At 40.0% G+C, this 18,735-nt stretch overlaps 2 protein-coding genes across 3 annotated transcripts in view; one reads left to right on the top strand and one right to left on the bottom strand.

The window, feature by feature from the left end:
• Positions 1 to 3,026: 3,026 nt before the first annotated feature.
• Positions 3,027 to 8,672, bottom strand: rab38c (RAB38c, member of RAS oncogene family). The gene is made up of 4 exons (XM_069718676.1): positions 8,321 to 8,672; positions 7,098 to 7,228; positions 5,958 to 6,095; positions 3,027 to 4,280 (listed from the first exon to the last, which is right to left on the bottom strand). Exons 1-4 carry the CDS (start codon positions 8,511 to 8,513, stop codon positions 4,122 to 4,124), a joined length of 621 nt encoding a protein of 206 aa, XP_069574777.1. The 5' UTR covers positions 8,514 to 8,672; the 3' UTR covers positions 3,027 to 4,121.
• A 713-nt stretch (positions 8,673 to 9,385) lies between these two features.
• Positions 9,386 to 18,735, top strand: part of LOC138632754 (ras-related protein Rab-39B-like) — a 21,616-nt gene continuing 12,266 nt past the window's right edge. The window contains exons 1-5 of one of the 2 annotated variants that reach the window (XM_069718548.1): positions 9,386 to 9,735; positions 10,973 to 11,205; positions 12,029 to 12,299; positions 13,121 to 13,243; positions 17,088 to 17,173. In XM_069718548.1, the coding sequence (XP_069574649.1) occupies positions 10,991 to 11,205; positions 12,029 to 12,299; positions 13,121 to 13,243; positions 17,088 to 17,156 (678 nt within the window). In that variant the 5' untranslated portion in view covers positions 9,386 to 9,735; positions 10,973 to 10,990 and the 3' untranslated portion in view covers positions 17,157 to 17,173. The remainder of the gene's footprint in view (positions 9,736 to 10,972; positions 11,206 to 12,028; positions 12,300 to 13,120; positions 13,244 to 17,087; positions 17,174 to 18,735) is intronic. The other variant, XM_069718556.1, reaches the window with a different exon arrangement.

The following is an 18,735-nucleotide window of genomic DNA, read 5'->3' as shown; positions in this document are numbered from 1 at the left end:
GGTATCAGCTGGTTCGTCACCTTGGTGCATATGGACGGCTCAAGCCTGTGTTGTACAAACTCTCCCTGATTATCTGCTGTCCAATGAAATGTAGACACATATAGGGAGGAAAATCCACGATGAGCGCCACAATATGTTGAATTTGTGCGATGCCTGTGCCCTGCTTCACTGTGAATCTTACTGAAACTTTATGGTGTTGCCTATTTTATAGGATTCACAGTTGTAAACCTATATAGGCCTATTCTTTTAATAATATCCCACCATATGATGCGTTTGTTTGTGTGTGTATGATGTTGAAATAACTTGTAAGGGAATAGGTTTCCCGGGTAACTATTATTCAGAAAAGCGTTTTCAAAATTCTCATAAACATCAAAAAATATTCATACAACTAAAATTGTTCCCGTGAGGACTTCTGCCTCAGTTGGGATAGTGTACAGGCGTGAAGAGTAAGCTGCCTTTGGGTCAGCCACAAAAATCACATGGTTAGAGTTTGGAAAAGATCATGGTTTGGGAGAAATTCAATATTTTTACATAAGTAATGTTACATATGTCACATAGGTGCTTTAGAGAAGGCAACTGTCCACATGCCAAAGTGTCCTTGGGCAAGACACTGAGCTTCTGACGGCCGGTGAGCACCCTGAATGGCAGCTCTGCCACCGTGGGTGGGTGAATGGTTGAATGGGAAACAGTGTAAAGTGATTTGAGACCGCCAATCTGATAAAGCGCTGTTTAAGTGCAGACCATTTACCAAGTGCAGACCATGTAAGTAACTCACTTAGGTTTCTTAAAAGAAATCTACATTGACTTTTGCTTTGTCACGTTGAGCCGAACCCGTAGCCTCCCGGGTGAAAGTCCTGTTTTTCTCTCAATCCAAACACTCTCAGTCTTCCCCCTGCTTGGACTTCATCACTCTTTATTCTTCGTCTCATGACCTTCACACAGGTCATACATATGTGTACTTTTCCTGCTTAGGGGAGGCAAAATGTGTCCTCTAGCTGACTGTCGGTTGTATTACACACTAATACTGGGGGCTGCGCATGTTTTGTGATTTCCATGTTCTTTATTTAGCTTTTATGACACATGTGTGCAACATCCTTCAGAGGAAAGCTGCTTCAGAAGGACACAGTGAGTAGTTATTGTTATGAGTGGTTAATCTGAATAGCATACTAATTGAATGACCTTTACAAATGCCCATTCCGATTGTCAAACGCCCGAGCTTACATCCTCAAATGTCTTGTTTTGTCCGCACCATCAGTCCAAAATAAATTTAAAAAATTGTTCAAAATGATGTGAAACTCACGTGTGAGATGCTGGATTGAGGGAATTTTAAGAATTTTTGCAAGAAAAAAATTATTTAAAGAATTCTCCAGTTAAAAAAAAAAAAAAAAAAAATAGTTGCAGACTAATTGATTATTTGAGCCCGATTGCTTGGCTGATTTCCACATTTTGAGGGAGAAAAATTTCAATTTGAGTGACGTCTTCTGCTTCATGGAAACATCCTGAATGCACATTGCAGAAACCATATGGCGCAGTTTATAGCGCCACAAATAGTTTTTATATTGCATGTAGTCTAGTCCACAGAGAGTGCAGTTACAAATGTGTTGCATTACAAGGCCCAGTTATTACACTTTGGAAGGGAGTGAAGTAAAATATAAAGCAGATGCCTAATTTGAAAACATGGAATTTCAAATAAGACTCGAGGCAGACTCAACAAAAGCGTCTGTGCTGTCGTCGCTGTGAAGAAAAAAGCAGCACGTATTGTGTTTTTGACCGGCAAGAAATTGATTTTGGGGTGAAAGAAAATGCCTCACATCCACAATGGAGCCAACAGTTTGACAGTGAGTCACTTTTGTGTGAAAGTCATTTGTGTCTAGAGGGAAGGATACACCTTTTGAGGATGTTCACATGTACTTTAGTCTCAAAATGTCAGTTATTACAGACTGAAACCACATTCATATGGAATAAAATGAATATTGTTGCTCTTCAGAGATCCAACTGTATATCATGAAAAGACAGAGTAGCACGGGAGGAACCATAGATGTCTAAATTGGTTTACACTTTACTGCTATTCCTAATTAAAGGAATTCTCAATCCAGTAATAGCCTTTGGGTTTTATCAACTAACTGAACGTTCTGTTTATTGGACATATCTGTTAAACTGCCTCTTCGTTATCTCCACATTTAAGTTGGTTTCTGACTGCAGAGCATTCTCGTGTGTTTTTCTCAGCAGCATGCAAAATCGGATGTTCCAGTCCATCTGTTCACAATACAGTGTCAAAGAAAATATTCGTACATGTTACAGCTGGGAATATAAGGGCTGTATATCCTTCAAATATTAATGTTACAAAAGGGTTTCCGCTTACATTGCTGGAATCTTTCCCAGATTGACAGTACAACCTTTATAATGTAGTTTCACGACAACGTCAAGTCATTATATATTTTCTCCTTTAATATTTCTGTTTAATTAAAGTGTTACCAGATAAAACTAGTCTCAAAAACAGGAACAGACAACATGATTCTGAAGACTGTGTGGGGAAAATAGAGCAGGGCACTACAGACAGTAAGCACGATGTCCTTTAGTGCACACAGGTTTTCAAATCATGTGCTTCTGAAAAATCTCAAATCAATCATTCAGTTCGGGTAATATATTTATGAACTTTTTTGATGAACTTGATTGATACCACTTTCATATAATATATGATATTACAGCCAGCAGCCAGTTAGGTTAGTTGAGCATAAATACTGGAAACCTTTGGCTCCTTCGGTAGGAAAAATCTGCCTCCAAGTACCTTCAAAGCTCACTATTTAACCCTCATTTATTTAATCCGTGTTTAAATCACAGTTTCACAGGCATGACAGTGGCAGACTATTTCTTGGCCACACTAACTTCCTGGAGCCTCCTTTGATTCCCGGGGAGCTGCTCTGAGCCAAGAAACAGTCCAACGCACAACATACATGAAACGACACGTTTTAAAGCTTTACTTTGAGTCTGCATACAGATAATGCGTCAAAAGTGATCTTTGGAGGTGGTGTTAGGTGGATTTTGTTACCTTTGGACAGAGCCAGGCTGTTTCCAGTCATTCTTATGCAAAACTAACCAGCTGCAACCGATAAGTCTTATATTAAACAGACAGATAAATCCTCTCACTTGACTTTGTGACAGAAAGATAATGAGCGTATTTCTCAAAATGTCAAACTTTTGCTTCAAGATTATATCATTCAATTACTGTTTTAATGGCCATTAAAAATTAACTTTGTCTATGAAATTTGTCGAATTAGAGTCGCACTCGCCCTTGTCAACTGTGTGGATTGAGACACCGTCCTGTCTAACTTTGGGTTCAAGCTCCAACTAAAACCTCTCATGATGGCCAACGTCAAAAGACGTGAAGCACTGAACCTTTGTCTGTAAACGCTGCATAACCGGCAGACTCAACAAAAGCGTCTGTGCTGTCGTCGCTGTGAAGAAAAAAGCAGCATGTATCATTTGATGAATGTCAAATATATATTTAAAGGAAGTAAAAGACACATGCAGAAACTTTACATGTTAAATATAGTGTGTACTAACTTATAAATCAAAGCATTTACACAAACTATATAAGACCTTTTAAATATCTCTAAAGGCAATGATAAAAACACTGTAGACTTTCTGGTGAAAAGGATTAAATAAACAAACTTAGCTTTTTTCCATAATTGTTAAACATACATTATAAACTAAACAAAAAAAAGTGACATATCCGTCTTATATGGATCACATTTGTCAACATATCGTCTAAAAAAATGTAACAATTAATTATTTATTTTTTACTTTAAATAAAAATTACAACAAATATTTAAGACTTTTTGAAGATCTGCAGGAACCATGTTTAAAATGTCAAACGTCTCTCTTTTGTGTGCCAGATGTCATGTTTGGCCGCAGTCTGACAGCAGCCTATTAGAATTGTTAAAAAGAGATCGACACGTTTTACATTTTTCTTCAATTATCACTGGGATCTGAGATTGCGGGAACACAGAGGTGATTTTTTTTTTTTTTTTAATACAAACAGTCCCTGAGCCAAACTTATCTCCTCGCTGTGGTGTCACAGCTGTTCACTTCCTGGTTGGTCTGTGTGTGAGCACGAGTCATCATTTCACGCACGACGAGCAGTTTAGATGATCTTTTGTGGTGTTGGAGAATTCAGACAGCACGAGGGAGCCCGGGTCTCGCTCCATCAACGGGCTCTCCTCATTGGTCAGGATGTGCTTGACCAAGCAGCGCGCTGCTTCCTCGATGTTTGTGTTTCCCTGAGAGAGAAAACAAGAAAAGTAAAAGAGCTGTAAAGAAATCACGTGCTTCGTTAGCACACCGGTGCTGTTAATCCACGGATGACAGTGATTCCCTGATTTTCATATAGGTTGACGTTTGTGGTTCAGAGTCCACAATGTCTTGACAATTATTCTTTGGATTGCTGTGAAATTTGCCAATCGCCTTTTGATCGACTTTAATGACTTCGGTGATCCCTTAACTTTTAATTTGGTTTTATTATCAGGTCATAACTTCAGGTTATCGAGTATTTAGATTAACAAACAAATACCGGAAAAAAACATGACATATATATATACAGGCTAATCTAAGATAATGAAGACGGTAAGTGTTATAGTTACCTACTAAACATCTTTAAGTTAGCATTGTCATTGTGAGGACCTCAGCATGTTAGCATTTAGCTCAAATAGGTGCTATAATGGTGGCATACTCTGCATAAACCCAGTATACTGGTACTATTTGACTAAATGATGGCCAAATCACAATGTTAAGACGCATGTTTCACTTTTGCGATAAAAACATTAAAACATTTGTCATGTTGAAACATTGATGGAAGCACAAGTACAGAAGAGTTAGACAGAAAACTGACTTGGCAATATCGATTACAAGTTAACACCAGCTAACATAAGCTAATGGCCTTAAAGCTACAGAACCAATATAAGGGTTCATTTTATCGCCGAAAAATTACCCCTCCCCCCCCCAAAAAAGGCATGTTGTCCATTTTCTCCTTTCAAAATGTCATTGCAGTTTTGCTTTAATCCTTTATTTGCAGAGGGTGAATGCTCCCTCCTTGTTTATTTCCTCTCTCAACCTTTGATAAAATGCAATCCGATGACAGCCAGGTGAACAGGAATGTGTTGTTTGCAGTGCACTAATGTCCCATCACCTCAATTCTGGGCACTAGGTTAAAAAGATGTGCTGCCTCAGAAGCCACAGATGTTGAAAAATGTCTAACGGAGCCCCGTATTGTAGTCAGAGCCGAAAACACTGTCTATTGAAACCTCTGCAAACATGCCGCACAGTCTGTTGGAAACCCGCAGTTACTCTTTTTGTCCTGACCTGTCTGCCGAGCCTTCATGTTCAATAAGCACAAACTGTCTCGGACTTTCACTCCAGTGTGTAACTCATTAGACAGGGTCTGGACGAGAGGGGGGGAAAAAAACCCAGACCTCTAATTCGCACCAGACTGCAGGCATTCCTCCGTTTGTCTCTTGAGAGCACGGCGAGTAAAGTTCTCTAACTGTTAGTGTCTGCAGTGAAACACCCTGCAGAAATGTTCAGGATCATTTATTTTTACAGTGGATCTTTGTTTTACTAACCTCGCTATTGTTTTACCCTCCACATATGTAGTTACGCTGAGTGTATAAATTATGTATAGAACAGATGACTGAACTGTTTAAGTCTTTTTTTTTTTTTTGTCTTCGCCTCAAGTCAGTTCCCTTTTATGGCACAGAACTACTCTTTTCATTTAGGGGTTAATCAAAAAAGGCCCCTAACCTTTAATGATGCCGGCCCACATTTGCATAGAAATCACTAGTATATTAAATGATCTTTGGAAAAAAAAAAAGCTTCTACTGCATCGATCTCACTTTGACTGGCTCAGAAAGTTGCAGTAATTGCCTCCAAGGTCACACGCCCTTGCGTTTCCCCTCGCGCACCTTTGCGGAGGTCTGAAACCAGCCAGCAAAGCCATTCTCCCTGCAGAAAGAGTCGAGTTTGGGCTGTTGGGAAGACAGCTGGTCGGACTTGTTGGCCAAGAGTACAGCTGGAACTGGCCTCCCGTGGTTCAGAGTCACCTTGGAAAGAAAAGAATCAGGTTACATTATGGATGTAGGAATGGTAGTATAATATAACTTACTTTTAGGATCAAATTTCAACTATATAAGAATTTTGGATTAAATACCCTTTTTAATCTACCTTAAGTACATTTTAAATAGTCTTCTAAATGTAAAGGTGGCAATGTTCAAAAAATAACTTCTAGATCATGTCTTAAGACAAAAGTCATCATCGAGAAACCCGATAATTGTTCAAATGGGGGTATCGGCACACCCTTTCAGGCAATGTTTCGCTGAACGCATAGTTTTGCAGTCACTTAAAAATGACAGAAGTCATTTTCAGTTTCAGAAAGTTACACCTGCAATAAAAAAAAAAAAAAAAATTTGACAGCAAAATCAAGTTGAGAACATGACATTGATAAATGTCTTTTTTGCTGAACCAAAAAAAAAAAAAGATAATTCTCTGTAGGTTCATTAGAGCGACAAATTGGTCATTGGTATTATGTAATAACTAGCTGCTTTAAGATGTCAACATGCTTCTTTAGGAGTGCTCGTCTAATGGAAGATGAGCACCTCTTCCCCTGACGTCTTTGTAATGTTCCTCTCCAAAGCCAACACTCAAATCGGTATAGACGATTAAAAATAAAGCTGCCCATGGTGTTTCCATGACGATAAAAGTTGCATAACTTTAAGGAAGTAGTGACTTTGACGTAAAAAATTGTTAAAACTTCTCTGTTTCAAGGAGACACCTTTACTGAAACAGAAAGGGGTTTTCAGAAACCTTTCAACCATCAGACAAGCAAATTGAAATTGGTTGAGGCATAATGACTCCTTAAGGACTTCCAACTCCCAACAAAGTATGTTTTGCCTTTTCTGCCCTTCCCTTCCTTCCGGCCATGTGCAGGCATGATAGGGATTTTTACACCCTTTGAAAGGGACAGAATGACGGAATATAGAAAGTCGTCAGTTTGAGCCAAAGCTGGTCAACATCCAACACAGTAGCACAAACTGTAGTCGTCTAACTTTTGAGTCCAGGTCATCCTTCCACTTCAGCACGGCATCGAACGTTGAGGCCCTCGTCACATCGAACACCACCAATGCCCCTACCGCCTCCCGGTAGTAGACACGAGTCATGTTCCCATACCGCTCCTGTCCTGGGACGCAAAAGCACACAGACAGACACACACACACACACACACACACACACACACACACACACACACACACACACACACACACACACACACACACACACACACACACACACACACACACACACACACACACACACATACATGTTCATGTAAAGACACCTTTTGATGGAAAAATAATGAACTCATCATACTTGATTGATTTATTGGTCTATCTGTTGCACAACATGGTTCTATAGTCTCAGTGACAACGTCTTTGTACTTTTATCTTGTGACCTACGACCTCACTCAGTACTATCCACAAAATCAGATATACAGAGGAAGTGGGGGTGACTGTCAACTGTTTGTCACACTGTATTCAAGCCGAACTACGGAGAAGAGACTTCGAGCAATGCTGGGCACCTTTCTTTGAGTGTGCATGTATTTGCTCCTTCTTGCAAGAATAAATGTCCGATGTGTTTGATTTTTGAATCCAGCCTCTGAGTAAATTTTCTATCACCTTTCAAGTCCATAAAATTAAATCAAGACCACAGCATGGTTTGTTAGTGACAGATACAGGAGTGCGTGTGTGTGTGTGTGTGTGCTTAATCTACAGTAGCCACCATCATGTGACTTATATTATAAGCATGGGATCACTTGAGTCACAGCCAGGCACAAGATCTACATTCCTCGACCAGGCATCAAATGACAGGGAGGGACCCAGGCATCCAGTGGATGAACATACACTCACCGCAAGAAAATGTGTTTATAGCAATTCACTTTTGTCTTATCTTTCCCTCCTTGAAGCAAAAAAAGCTGGTGAAAAATGTTATATTTGTATTCTAGTGCGGCACTCCGTCTTATTCAGTTGTTTCAAAATATTAATTAAGAGCGAAATTGCATGATAAAAGTTAGATGTTCGTGGTTTTTCGCTCCTCTCTAAATCTGCTCTCAAACTCATTTACAAAGCTACCTGGCGAGGCAGCTTTAGTTTTCACAGCTGCTGAAACAAATGGTTTCCAGATAACCCCAAACACACTCGCACACTGTTGTATATTACCCCGATGTCGAAGCTCGTAAATCGGGATGTATGGGGGTCGTTAAAGTTTTACAGACCTGCTATGTCCCACAGCTGTAGCCGGATCACGGTGTCATTGTCCCAGTGCAGCACCTTCAGGGCGAAGTCAACTCCGATGGTGGCTCTGTAGTGCTGGGAGAAGATTTGATGCACGTACCGCTTGATGATGGACGTTTTTCCGACTCCCAGGTCCCCGATGACAAGGACTTTGAACAAAAGCTCCTGCTGCATGGCTGCAGCTCTACAGGAGAAAGCAAAACTCCTCCGCGGTGTTGTAGAAACTTTAAGAGGGATGCTGATGCGCAGCTATCACAGCACAACCGAGTACTCGAACTGCCACTGTTATGAACAGGACATTGCCCTCCGTCCAGTTCACTGACGAAAAGGTAACACGAGTCCTGTATCAAGAGAGACGCTGTCACAACCGCCTGCAGACTTGGAGTCCATCCGTCTTTATCAGATAGGACTTTGTCGTTTGGAGGAGCAGCTCCAGCTGTTAAGATCTTCAGGCACCCCCCGTAAATATCGGCTTCAAAGTCAGCTGTGGTCGAAGAGAAGGCTCCTCGGGTGTTTTGATATTTTAGTTGCTGTTGTTTTGTTTTTTTTTAAATCCAATTTGCCCTGTCACAAGTTCGGCAAATGTTAGTAGGGGCACATTGAGGTGCATGACAGCAAAGATGCAGAAGATGGAGCTGAATTGAACTGAAATCCCTGGGAAACACCTGTGAAGGACAGCACATGAAGCCTACTACAGGGAAACGCCCACACACACACTATAACATAGACTATTAATCAATAATCCACAATGAATTTGACTTAACTTAATATAGCCTACTTTTTTTTATTTACTTTATTATAAATTGTTGAGTAATGAATACAGATCTATACAGTTATATTTTTTTAAGTAAACCGTGTTGAAAGACATATATGCTAAAGTTAGAGAATTCAAGTAATGAAAGCAGAATGTGGGGGAAATGTATTCATGTAAGCTCACGTCATAGTTGCTTTGTTTCTTTCCTGCAGCCCTTGAATGCAGCAGCTGGTGAATCTTTTTTTTTTTTTTTTTTTTTTTTTTTTTTTTTTTGCTGCGCTGCTCCGTTTGCAGTTACGGTAATGGTGCTGATGAGGGCGAGGAAGAAATGCGTGCGTGATGCTGCTGTTGTGTCCTGCTGCCATTTCATCAGCGGATCTTCGCGGAAATATTAACAGTCCTGCTCAAATGAAGCCACAGCTCGGATCATCTGTCGGTTCACACACTCAACAGGCTGAATTTACCCTTTTAAAACGGGTCAAATAGTGATGCTGGACAGGAGGCCCAGTTCACATGCTGCATGTTATTGGCCTGTTATTTCTGTAGGCAAGATCACAGCCACTGCTTGTCTGGAGGGTCATTTTTTTTTAGAAGAGACAATCATTGATATGGGGTTTGGTTTTTACAGGTATTGAACTTGAGGTAGGTCATCATTTACTGGTTTTCAATTTTAGTCTCGTCCTGCATGCCAGCCACTAAAGTAAACTATGCTCATTAGGCTAAGAGGGCAGGGCCTTGTGATTAAAAACAGTTTACTCATTGTTTATTGTGGAATCTCTTTTCATGAGTGCCATTTGAGGCCTTCTATCACGCTCCCTCATATATGCATTAGCAGTCACGTTAGCTCTATTTTTTGGTTTAAGATTCAAGGCCTCATTTGGTGTGCAACAACCACTCTAACATCCACATGGGGGCTGACTACGCCACTGTTTATTGACTTGAAGAGGAGTGGCCTCCCCCTCCCTCCTTCCCCTCAAATTAGATCACCCAACTGTAAATCACATGAACGCTGCTGAGCTGATTGAAGGCTATTATTCCTTTGACATTATGGAAGTGGTAATCCAGAGCCACTATCCACATGATCAACACAGCCTCGGGATTAAATGTGGTGTTTATTATGAATATGAAGCTATAAGTCTACTTAAACAAACCCTCAATTTTTTAAAGAGGAGGGTATTGTATTATTTGTAGAAGCTTTGTGTATTCAGTCTGACATGTTTCATTTATCATCATTTTTGTCCTAATAGAAGTTTTTTTTTTATTTGTATTTGAATGTGTGAAAAAAGACACAAACATTAGGATTTTATTTAAAATAGACGTGGTCTTCTGCCGGTTTGTGTGTGGCAACTATCAATCTTTTATTTTTTTACATACATTTTTTTTTTCAACTCAAACTACATGTCAGAGGATTCTTCTTGTTACAGAGCACTCTTCTCTAAAGAAAACTGCAAGCAAAGGTTTAAACCCTGTTTTATTTTGCGATTCGATACTATAAGATACAAGTATGTGGCTTTGAGAGTCTCAATATGTACAGCAATTTATCAACATTTTAATATTAATATTACATTTTAATATTAACATGTTAATATTATGAGCTTTTCAAAAATGTTAATTTCTCTAGTTGTCTCTTCAAAGTAAAAGAACGACATAAGAACTGGTTAAAACAGTCTGATATGTTGTAGTGTGAATTAAAGCTCAAATGATTAATTGATCAGTTGATCTGCCAAAATGTTCATTTGCAACTATTTGGATAAAAGGTTGTTTGCTTCATTAATGTGATCTTTTCTTTGTGATTCATGTCAGTAAGCAGAGTATCTTCCGGTTTCGACCTCATGCGTGTGACGATGAATGTGAGTGATTTTTTTAAATTTTCTTACAGATTTCCTTTTCATGAGACATGGAGACGATATGGCTTTATCAGTTTCGCCTGATTGTCATCGGAGACTCCACAGTTGGCAAGTCGTGTCTGATCCGCAGGTTCACCGAGGGCCGCTTCGCCCAGGTGTCAGACCCGACCGTGGGGGTGGACTTTTTCTCCCGCCTGGTGGAGATCGAGCCGGGGAAGAGGATCAAACTTCAGATCTGGGACACTGCTGGGCAGGAGAGGTTCAGGTAAAGACATTGAGACTCTTTCGCTGCCTCTCCATCCTTCTTTTTATACAGTATATTACAAAACCATGACCCACAAACAAAACACACACAGAGAGAAATATTGTGCATATTTATTTGTTAGCACCCTCCCATCATTCCCTCAAACGAGCACTTAAGGTCACCGTCCGTGGCTCGTGGACGCTGTACCATGAGCACATGAACACACCATCCATCAGCTGTAAACACTCAACATAAGACCAAATGTTTGTTAAAGTACAAACTATAGCTGTGTGAGATCATTTAAATAATTTCACCTTATTTAAAATGAAAGTCCCTATTTGTGACTTGTTTTTAAAAGTTTACAACTTAAGCATAGTAGGGAAGTCAGGGACTCCTGAATAACTCATAGATGGTTTCTGCCTTTTTAATGGGATTTTTTTTTTTTCACAAGATCACAAGTGTAATCTTTTACTGTGTTTTACATGGTAGAAGATGCTATTTAGGGATTTTCCGTGAACTTACAGTTTATGGAGTAACTATGCTAAATAGTTGTTGTCGTCATCAAATTCCATGAACATACAATACTTTATGACTTCTCCACTGTATCTGAAGCTCATTTCGGAGGATGTAACTCTTTAAAGACAGGTATCAGATATCAAAACATTCTCAGTCATTTAAAAAAAAAAAAAAAAAAAAAATAGCCGAGTACTGTGGTTTTTAAACATTTAAACATCACTCAAATGGGAGTAAAAAAGGAGCATTCTTTGGGGACTATTTTCCGCTGCAGGTGTGCTTGGCAACCGGTTATTTACAGCAGCAATCCCGCATCCGTCTCTCTGTCCAGGTCAATCACCAGAGCCTACTACCGTAACTCAGTGGGTGGCCTCCTGCTCTTCGACATCACAAACCGTCGCTCCTTCCAAAACGTCCACAACTGGCTGGAGGAGGCCCAGAGCCACGTGCAGCCGCACAGCATCGTCTTCCTGCTGGTCGGTCACAAGTGTGACCTGGACGCCCAGCGTCAGGTGACCCAGCAGGAGGCGGAGAAGCTGGCGGGGGCCTTCAGGATGCGCTACGTGGAGACATCGGCGCGAGACTCCATCAACGTGGAGAAGGTGTGGATGTTATTTTATTTTTTTCTTCGCAGATAAATGATCAGCCGTGACTCTCACTGCGTTTTAGCGTCATTCCAAAATCTCCTAACTCAAATTTCCGAACAAGAGAAACATTGTGCGTATTTATTAGTGTACCTAAATCCTTCATAAAAGCAGTGCAATTCGAGGGAAAAGTTGCTAATAGTTTAATTATTGCGTTTTAGACATCATTTATATAAATTAACTTCACTGTCACTAAACAGGCGTCATCCTCTGCCCTCTATGGTTTGCACTAGTGAGTCAGATTTGACTTCATGTGCACAATTGCTTCGTGGCATGAAACAAGAAGAGGTGCTTTTCTTTTAGAGCACACAGAAAACCCTTTGAATTTCTGAGAATTGCATGATGGTGACATAAGTGACAGAAAATCAGACGCCGTCTTTGGCAAAAGGAAGCAGCACCAACAGACAATACTGATGATTCTTAACTTAAATTTTGAGAAAATTATGTAAAGTAATCAACAATTTTTTTTGGAGTAATTGAAGGAAAATGCCAATCAAAACTGGTATGAGCCGGTATTGTCAAAAATACAGGTCGAAACCTGAACAAATTCCATTTTTAATTACAAATATAGCTAATTTTGACATTTGACAAGCAGGAATCAGAAAGGTTTTGGATTTATTAAAGATTAATCGTTTACCAGATATATCACAAAGCGATTTTTGTTGTTGTTGTTGTTGTTGTTGGCTAATTATTTCTGCTGCGTGTTTTTGTGCTTGTCAGTTATTTTAAACTGACTTCACAATCTCCTGTTGGGATTTTCCCTTCGATTTTTACTTCAGGCATTTGTGGATCTGACGAGGGACATCTTCGAGCTGGTGCGCAGCGGGGACATCAAGATCCAGGATGGCTGGGAGGGTGTCAAGAGTGGATTTGTTCCCAACACCGTCCATTCCTCTGAAGAGGTGACCAAGGGCAGCCGGCAGTGCTTCTGCTGATTTACTTGGCCGCAGCGTTTGGGGTGACAGGTAGTAACGCAACCAAGTGGACTGTATTTGTAGAAGATCTATCTTGCCGTGGCTGCTTTCAGGCCAGTTTTTGGAACTCCTAATGTTTCCCTGCTCAGTTGCACACTTTACTTCTTTATATAAGACATTATTGTAACATTCGGGTGCCTGTTTATGGCTCTGTCCGAACGTTCAGACACTTTGTCGATGTTCCTAACAGGCGTAGAAGCACAAGAAGCATCCCAACTCCTCACTTTTCTGTGTGCATGTGTGTGTGTGTAACTGTAATAACCCTGCTGTCTTTGCAGTTGTTACCAATCCTTCAGCTTTACTCCACTTTTGGCCTTTCCTGATGTGTACAGTTATACTCCAGTAGCCGGTTATGTTGTTGCTGCACATTTTTGACAGACAGATACTGTCAGTGTAATGTATCTATACTCATGTGTCAACATGAACTTAATTTACATCTGAATTGGTGATGCCAAGACTGAGCCATGCCTCCTCCTTTTCATGCATAATACTCTGAATATACTTACAACCGTGTGTGGACTGTATCCAGTGAGAAAGAGGAGGCCACAACCTCCCTGATTGATTGTACTGCGGCACAACGAATCCGAGTGGCTTAGTGCATAAAGAAGGTGGAGGATAATGAACCAAAGTTTGAGACACTGTCATGTTGGTTAATCTGACTGCTGAGGGATGAGTTTGCACTGTGAAAATGTTCAATTTGCTGTTCGCTGGTAGGAGAAGCTACTGTAGCTGCTTACAGATAGCCTTTATGACGATCAAAGCAAGGATTTTTATCGATATGGTAAGTGCCCAGTTCATGTTTACTACTCTGTGTGGGTTTACTGGCGAGAGCAGATAAGACACAAACTTAAAGGTCCCATATTGTAACGTTTCTAGTGCCGGATTCAGACATTGATTCAGAGACGGCAGACGACAACCAACCACCTCTTCAACTGCACTTACAAATGAATGTTACAGAATGATAAATAACGTTTTTATCAACTTCCATCATGAGAGTAACCATTGCCTTTTTGAGGGGGTCGTATCCCCCCCCAATACTGAGAAAATTCCAATCTGTCGCCCCAATATAGAGTAGAAAATATGTGAAATATATTCTCCTTTTATGAACACCGTCAACGCTTCTGTCTCTTGTTATTTGCTGTTCATTTGGGCCCGAGCACCGAATGGTGCGAAAGTGAAGACACCTGTTTGGTCATATTCGCTCATAGTCATAGCGCCCCCTGCTGGCGACAGGAAACGAGGACAAAAAAAAAATTAAAACTGCCAGCAGGGCTATGCGGGACCTCTCATGCTACACGTTGGGGAGCCAGCGGCCCTGACCCGGTTAGGATTAGGGTTAGGGTTAGATTTAGGGTTACGGCAAGTGAGGGAGCTGGAGACGAGAAACTTTACAGGCATAAGTGGGGCCAAAAGACATTCACACACACCAACTTTCAAATCGCTGACACCTTTTTTCTTGAAGTTAGGTAGACATGTGATCTGAAAGTTGGTGTTCTACTTTCTTTCTGGAAAGAAAAATAAGGAATAAGAACAAGGACATTAAAACTGTAAGCCCACAGAGAATATTTTATCATATTTCGGACGACATGCTATAGCATGACTTTTTTTTCACATTTTGGACGACAAGTTCAACTGCTGTTCACGTGGAACCCTTCTCCACTTCGTGAGTTGAATTCATAATTTGCTGTTATTTCTTTTGACATTTTGGACAACATACTATATAGTATGATATTCTTATGATATATTGGATGACATTTTCAAGCATGCCATTTTTCTGACATTTTGGACAACATACAATAGTTTGACCACATACTTTTCTGACATTTAGGGTGTATTCAATTAGATTATGTTGGAAGGAATTTGGATACGCTTCCACAGAAGCTGTCAGACAAATATCATAAAGCAGATCAATTCAGAGGAAAGTTTTAGGTCTGTTAAGACTTTAATGGAGTAAAAAAAACAAAAAGGTTGTCTGTTGAAACCACTGACTTTGTTTGCAAGTTGCAAAACAAAATAAGTTTCTCAATTGAATTACCGCCTAGTAGTTGTAAGCCTCAGCCAACCATTCAAGTTCTAGTGTACATGCATATGTGTCCAAATTAGACATTTCTGCAAAGAAGCTATACATTCAAAAATCATTTTATTTTTTCTCGTGTGCAACTTGACAGCACAGAAGATCTATACAGTTACCACAATTTCGAGATAGACACCCTGGGGTAATGTCACCAATTCTGTGTCTGTCATTAATTTGAAATATAGTCGTAATTTCCCCTTCTGCTCTTCAGTTTTGTTGTTTTAACAACAGAAAAGAAAAATAATAATTTGATCCTGTTAGATATTTGTGAAATGTATAATTAATGCAAGAATTATTGAGTTATTCTTACAAACGTGTCCATCAAGATTTGAATTGAAATTTTGTTTCAAAGTCATCTTAAATTATGCTCCTCGCATTCAGTGTCTCAACACAATTATTCACGTTAAATAGCAAAAATTCAAACGGTGCGACTCAAATACAATTTTTTTTAATGAAAGTATTCAAGTTGAGCAATTTAAATTTTTTTAATATACATGATTCAAATTCAGTTTCCAGTGAGACGTATTTCTGATGTGACTTAATGGAAAGTAAATTGACTTAATTTGCGCAGAAAATAGTGTTGGCATCACGCGCACGTGCGGGCAACCCGCTGTTCATAGATTAAATTGTGTTAATCCTGGGCCTGGAGACATCTAAACTGTAAGGTGTCATTGATATCACATTACACATCATGTAAATAATTAATCTGAAACCAAACCAAACCGCGACTGTTTGACTTTGTTGTGACTTTGGGGGTTCTGACAGCATCGGTCACCTGGAACGATCGCTAAAGATGATTCGTGTGCAAAGATTGGTTTACATTTGACTGACAAACCATGAATGTCTCATACTGTAGTGCAACTGTTAAAATACTTTGGTGCTGTGTGTGACCACTAGAGAGCAGCCTTAGTGTGCGGAGAAGGGAGGGAGGAAGGCGAAGCTCCTTCAACACGTGGTTTGTGCTTTCCGGTGTTGAATTGTGTATTATTACGGCAAAAAAAAAAAAAAAAAAAGAAACGAAACAAAACCAATCTCAAATCCAAAGTTACTTTTCTCTATGTTGTATGTATGTCTTGTCCGTTATGTCCTGTTCTCGTGAACGCAACAGCTCGAGAACCCCTTGAGGGAATTTATTCAAACTCGGCAAAAAGATTCACTTGCGATCAACGATGAAAGAATTTTGGCGGTTGAAGGTCAAAGGTCAAAGGTCACCGTCACCTCAAATCAAAACCACGCTTGTGAAGCAATACTTGGAAGAACCCTCGGAAAGAATTTCTTCAAATTTGTCGCGAAATGTTCACGACGCCTCGAACATGAACCGATTACGTTTTGGTGGTCAAAAGGTCAAGGTCAACACGACCTCACATCCACCCCGTCCGCCCATTCCCTTCTTGTGAACGCAACATGTTTCGGGAACGCCTTCAGGAAATCTCTTCAGATTTGGCACAAACGTTCACTCGACCGATTTGATTTTTTTTGGGGGGGGGGTCGAGGGTCAAAGGTCAAAGGTCAATGTCACCATACATCGACCCGCGCTCGTAATCACGATTTCTGAGAAAAGCCAGTTGTCTTTGAATTTGGCGCAAATATTCACCTGGCCTCACCAATGAAGCGATTCGATTTTGGCGATCAAAAGGTCGGCTGTCAACGTCACCGTGACCTCACATCTTTCCCATTCTTGTGATTGTCTTATCTCAGGAACGCTTTGAAGGACCTTCTTCACATTTGGCACAAACATTACGTTGCATTAAAGGACGGAGCGAGTAGATTCCGGTGACGTCAAGGTCAATATATCCTGTTCGTCAGTCCTATTCGTCGGCCCTTTCCTTCAATGCGACACCTCAGGAACTCCTCGAGAGAATTGCTTAAAATTTGGCGCCGACGTTCACTTGGACTCGAGGATGAACCGATTTGAATTTGACGGTCAAGGATAACTGTGAACTCGCAAAACACGTCGGTGGACATGAGTGAGTGAATTATTATTTATGAAATGGTGTCGAGACTTAGTTAAATACAAGACGTGTCACTTTGGGGCCCACGTGAAGTGTTTTCTTTCTCTCGACAGACCAGTTAAATGTTTTCAGTACCTGATGACCTTTTGGTGCACAAATGAATTGATGTCAGATATTGACCCAAGTGAATTTAAGCAAATGAAAAGAAAATGTGTGTATAATTACATGGTAAATGGTGTGAATACCACCAACAATCTTTACAACAACTGATACTGATGACAAATATTGGGGGGAGGGAAAAAAAGAAAGTGAAAGAATGTAAAAAAAATTTTTTTTAAATGTGCGTATGTCCTCTTAGTGAAACAGCCCAAAGGTAAAAACGATTTGTAATTTGCACGGATGACATTGTTAAAATAGCTTGAGTGAGTCGCTAGTGACTCCTGGAAAAACTGGACCGGTAGCTGCACGCCCTCTTAAAGACAGCTTAATCTGAAAAAAAAAATTTTTTCACAAAAATAACAAAGTAGATAAAACACAAAAGACTTCCAATCTGCCATAAGCATCAATTATGATTTTTTTTTTTTTTTATTAAAAAAAAACAAAAACAAAAAAAAACCCATTGAAAATACAGCTCCTTTTATACATGACAGCCATATGTACAGGATATAAAACAAAGGATAAGATTGCTGCTGTTGATGAGACAGCACCGAGAGGGCAGATGATCGGATTTATCACTGAAAGGCACAAAGGCCGGAGAGCTCGGTGTGACAGGAGTCCGCAGCCACAAGACAAAACCTCCTGATGATAAAAATTACCGGCAAGCCAGCGAGGAAATGTTAAAAGACTCTGGGTGAAGGTCTAAGAGCAGATATTACTTCGCATTTGACCAATGATAATGCTCAGTAAGTATTCTAATGTCTTGTACCAGCCCCGGTGCCTTTCTCCGGCAGACAGATGGTTCTTCAGGCACCAGTTTTGTATTCAACATCATCTGGGGATACTGGCTGAATCAAAATCCACCGTCAACTCCTTTCTCCACAAACTATCTGGGAGATATGTCGACTTCTGACACATTTTGTTCAATTTCGCCTCAACGCACCAGAACCGTTTAATCTGAAGAAAAGGGATTTTGATAAACGTGGATTTCAGCAGAATCAAGAGTAACATGAAATGCCTCGAAATGTCACTCATAAAAAAAAAGAAAAAGAAAAAAAAAGCATCTCTTATCAAATTATACTTGGTCATATTTTAAAGAAAAGTATATTTGTATAATTTACAGCATTATACAAATAAAGATACAGTTTTAGACAAATACTGTACACTCTACAGTGAAGCACTTTACCAGGATGACAACAAAAAAAAAAACCCCCGCTATTCACAAGAAGTTATCATAT

The sequence above is a fragment of the Brachyistius frenatus genome, unplaced genomic scaffold (assembly GCF_029030835.1).
Source record: "Brachyistius frenatus isolate BFR_SWC_R1_liver_20210118 unplaced genomic scaffold, ASM2903083v1 Contig_5, whole genome shotgun sequence".
Taxonomy (NCBI): Eukaryota; Metazoa; Chordata; class Actinopteri; family Embiotocidae; genus Brachyistius; species Brachyistius frenatus.
Note: the sequence above shows the minus strand (reverse complement) of the source record. Positions and strands in the feature narration are given on the sequence as shown.

Coding starts and splice junctions, on each gene's coding strand:
- rab38c (XM_069718676.1), bottom strand. CDS start 8,513: ATGCAGCAGGAGCTTTTGTTCAAAGTCCTTGTCATCGGGGACCTGGGA. Junction 6,096..7,097: donor AGGATGACCTGGACTCAAAA/GTTAGACGACTA, acceptor TTTCTTTCCAAG/GTGACTCTGAACCACGGGAG. Junction 4,281..5,957: donor GGTTTCAGACCTCCGCAAAG/GTGCGCGAGGGG, acceptor TTTCTCTCTCAG/GGAAACACAAACATCGAGGA.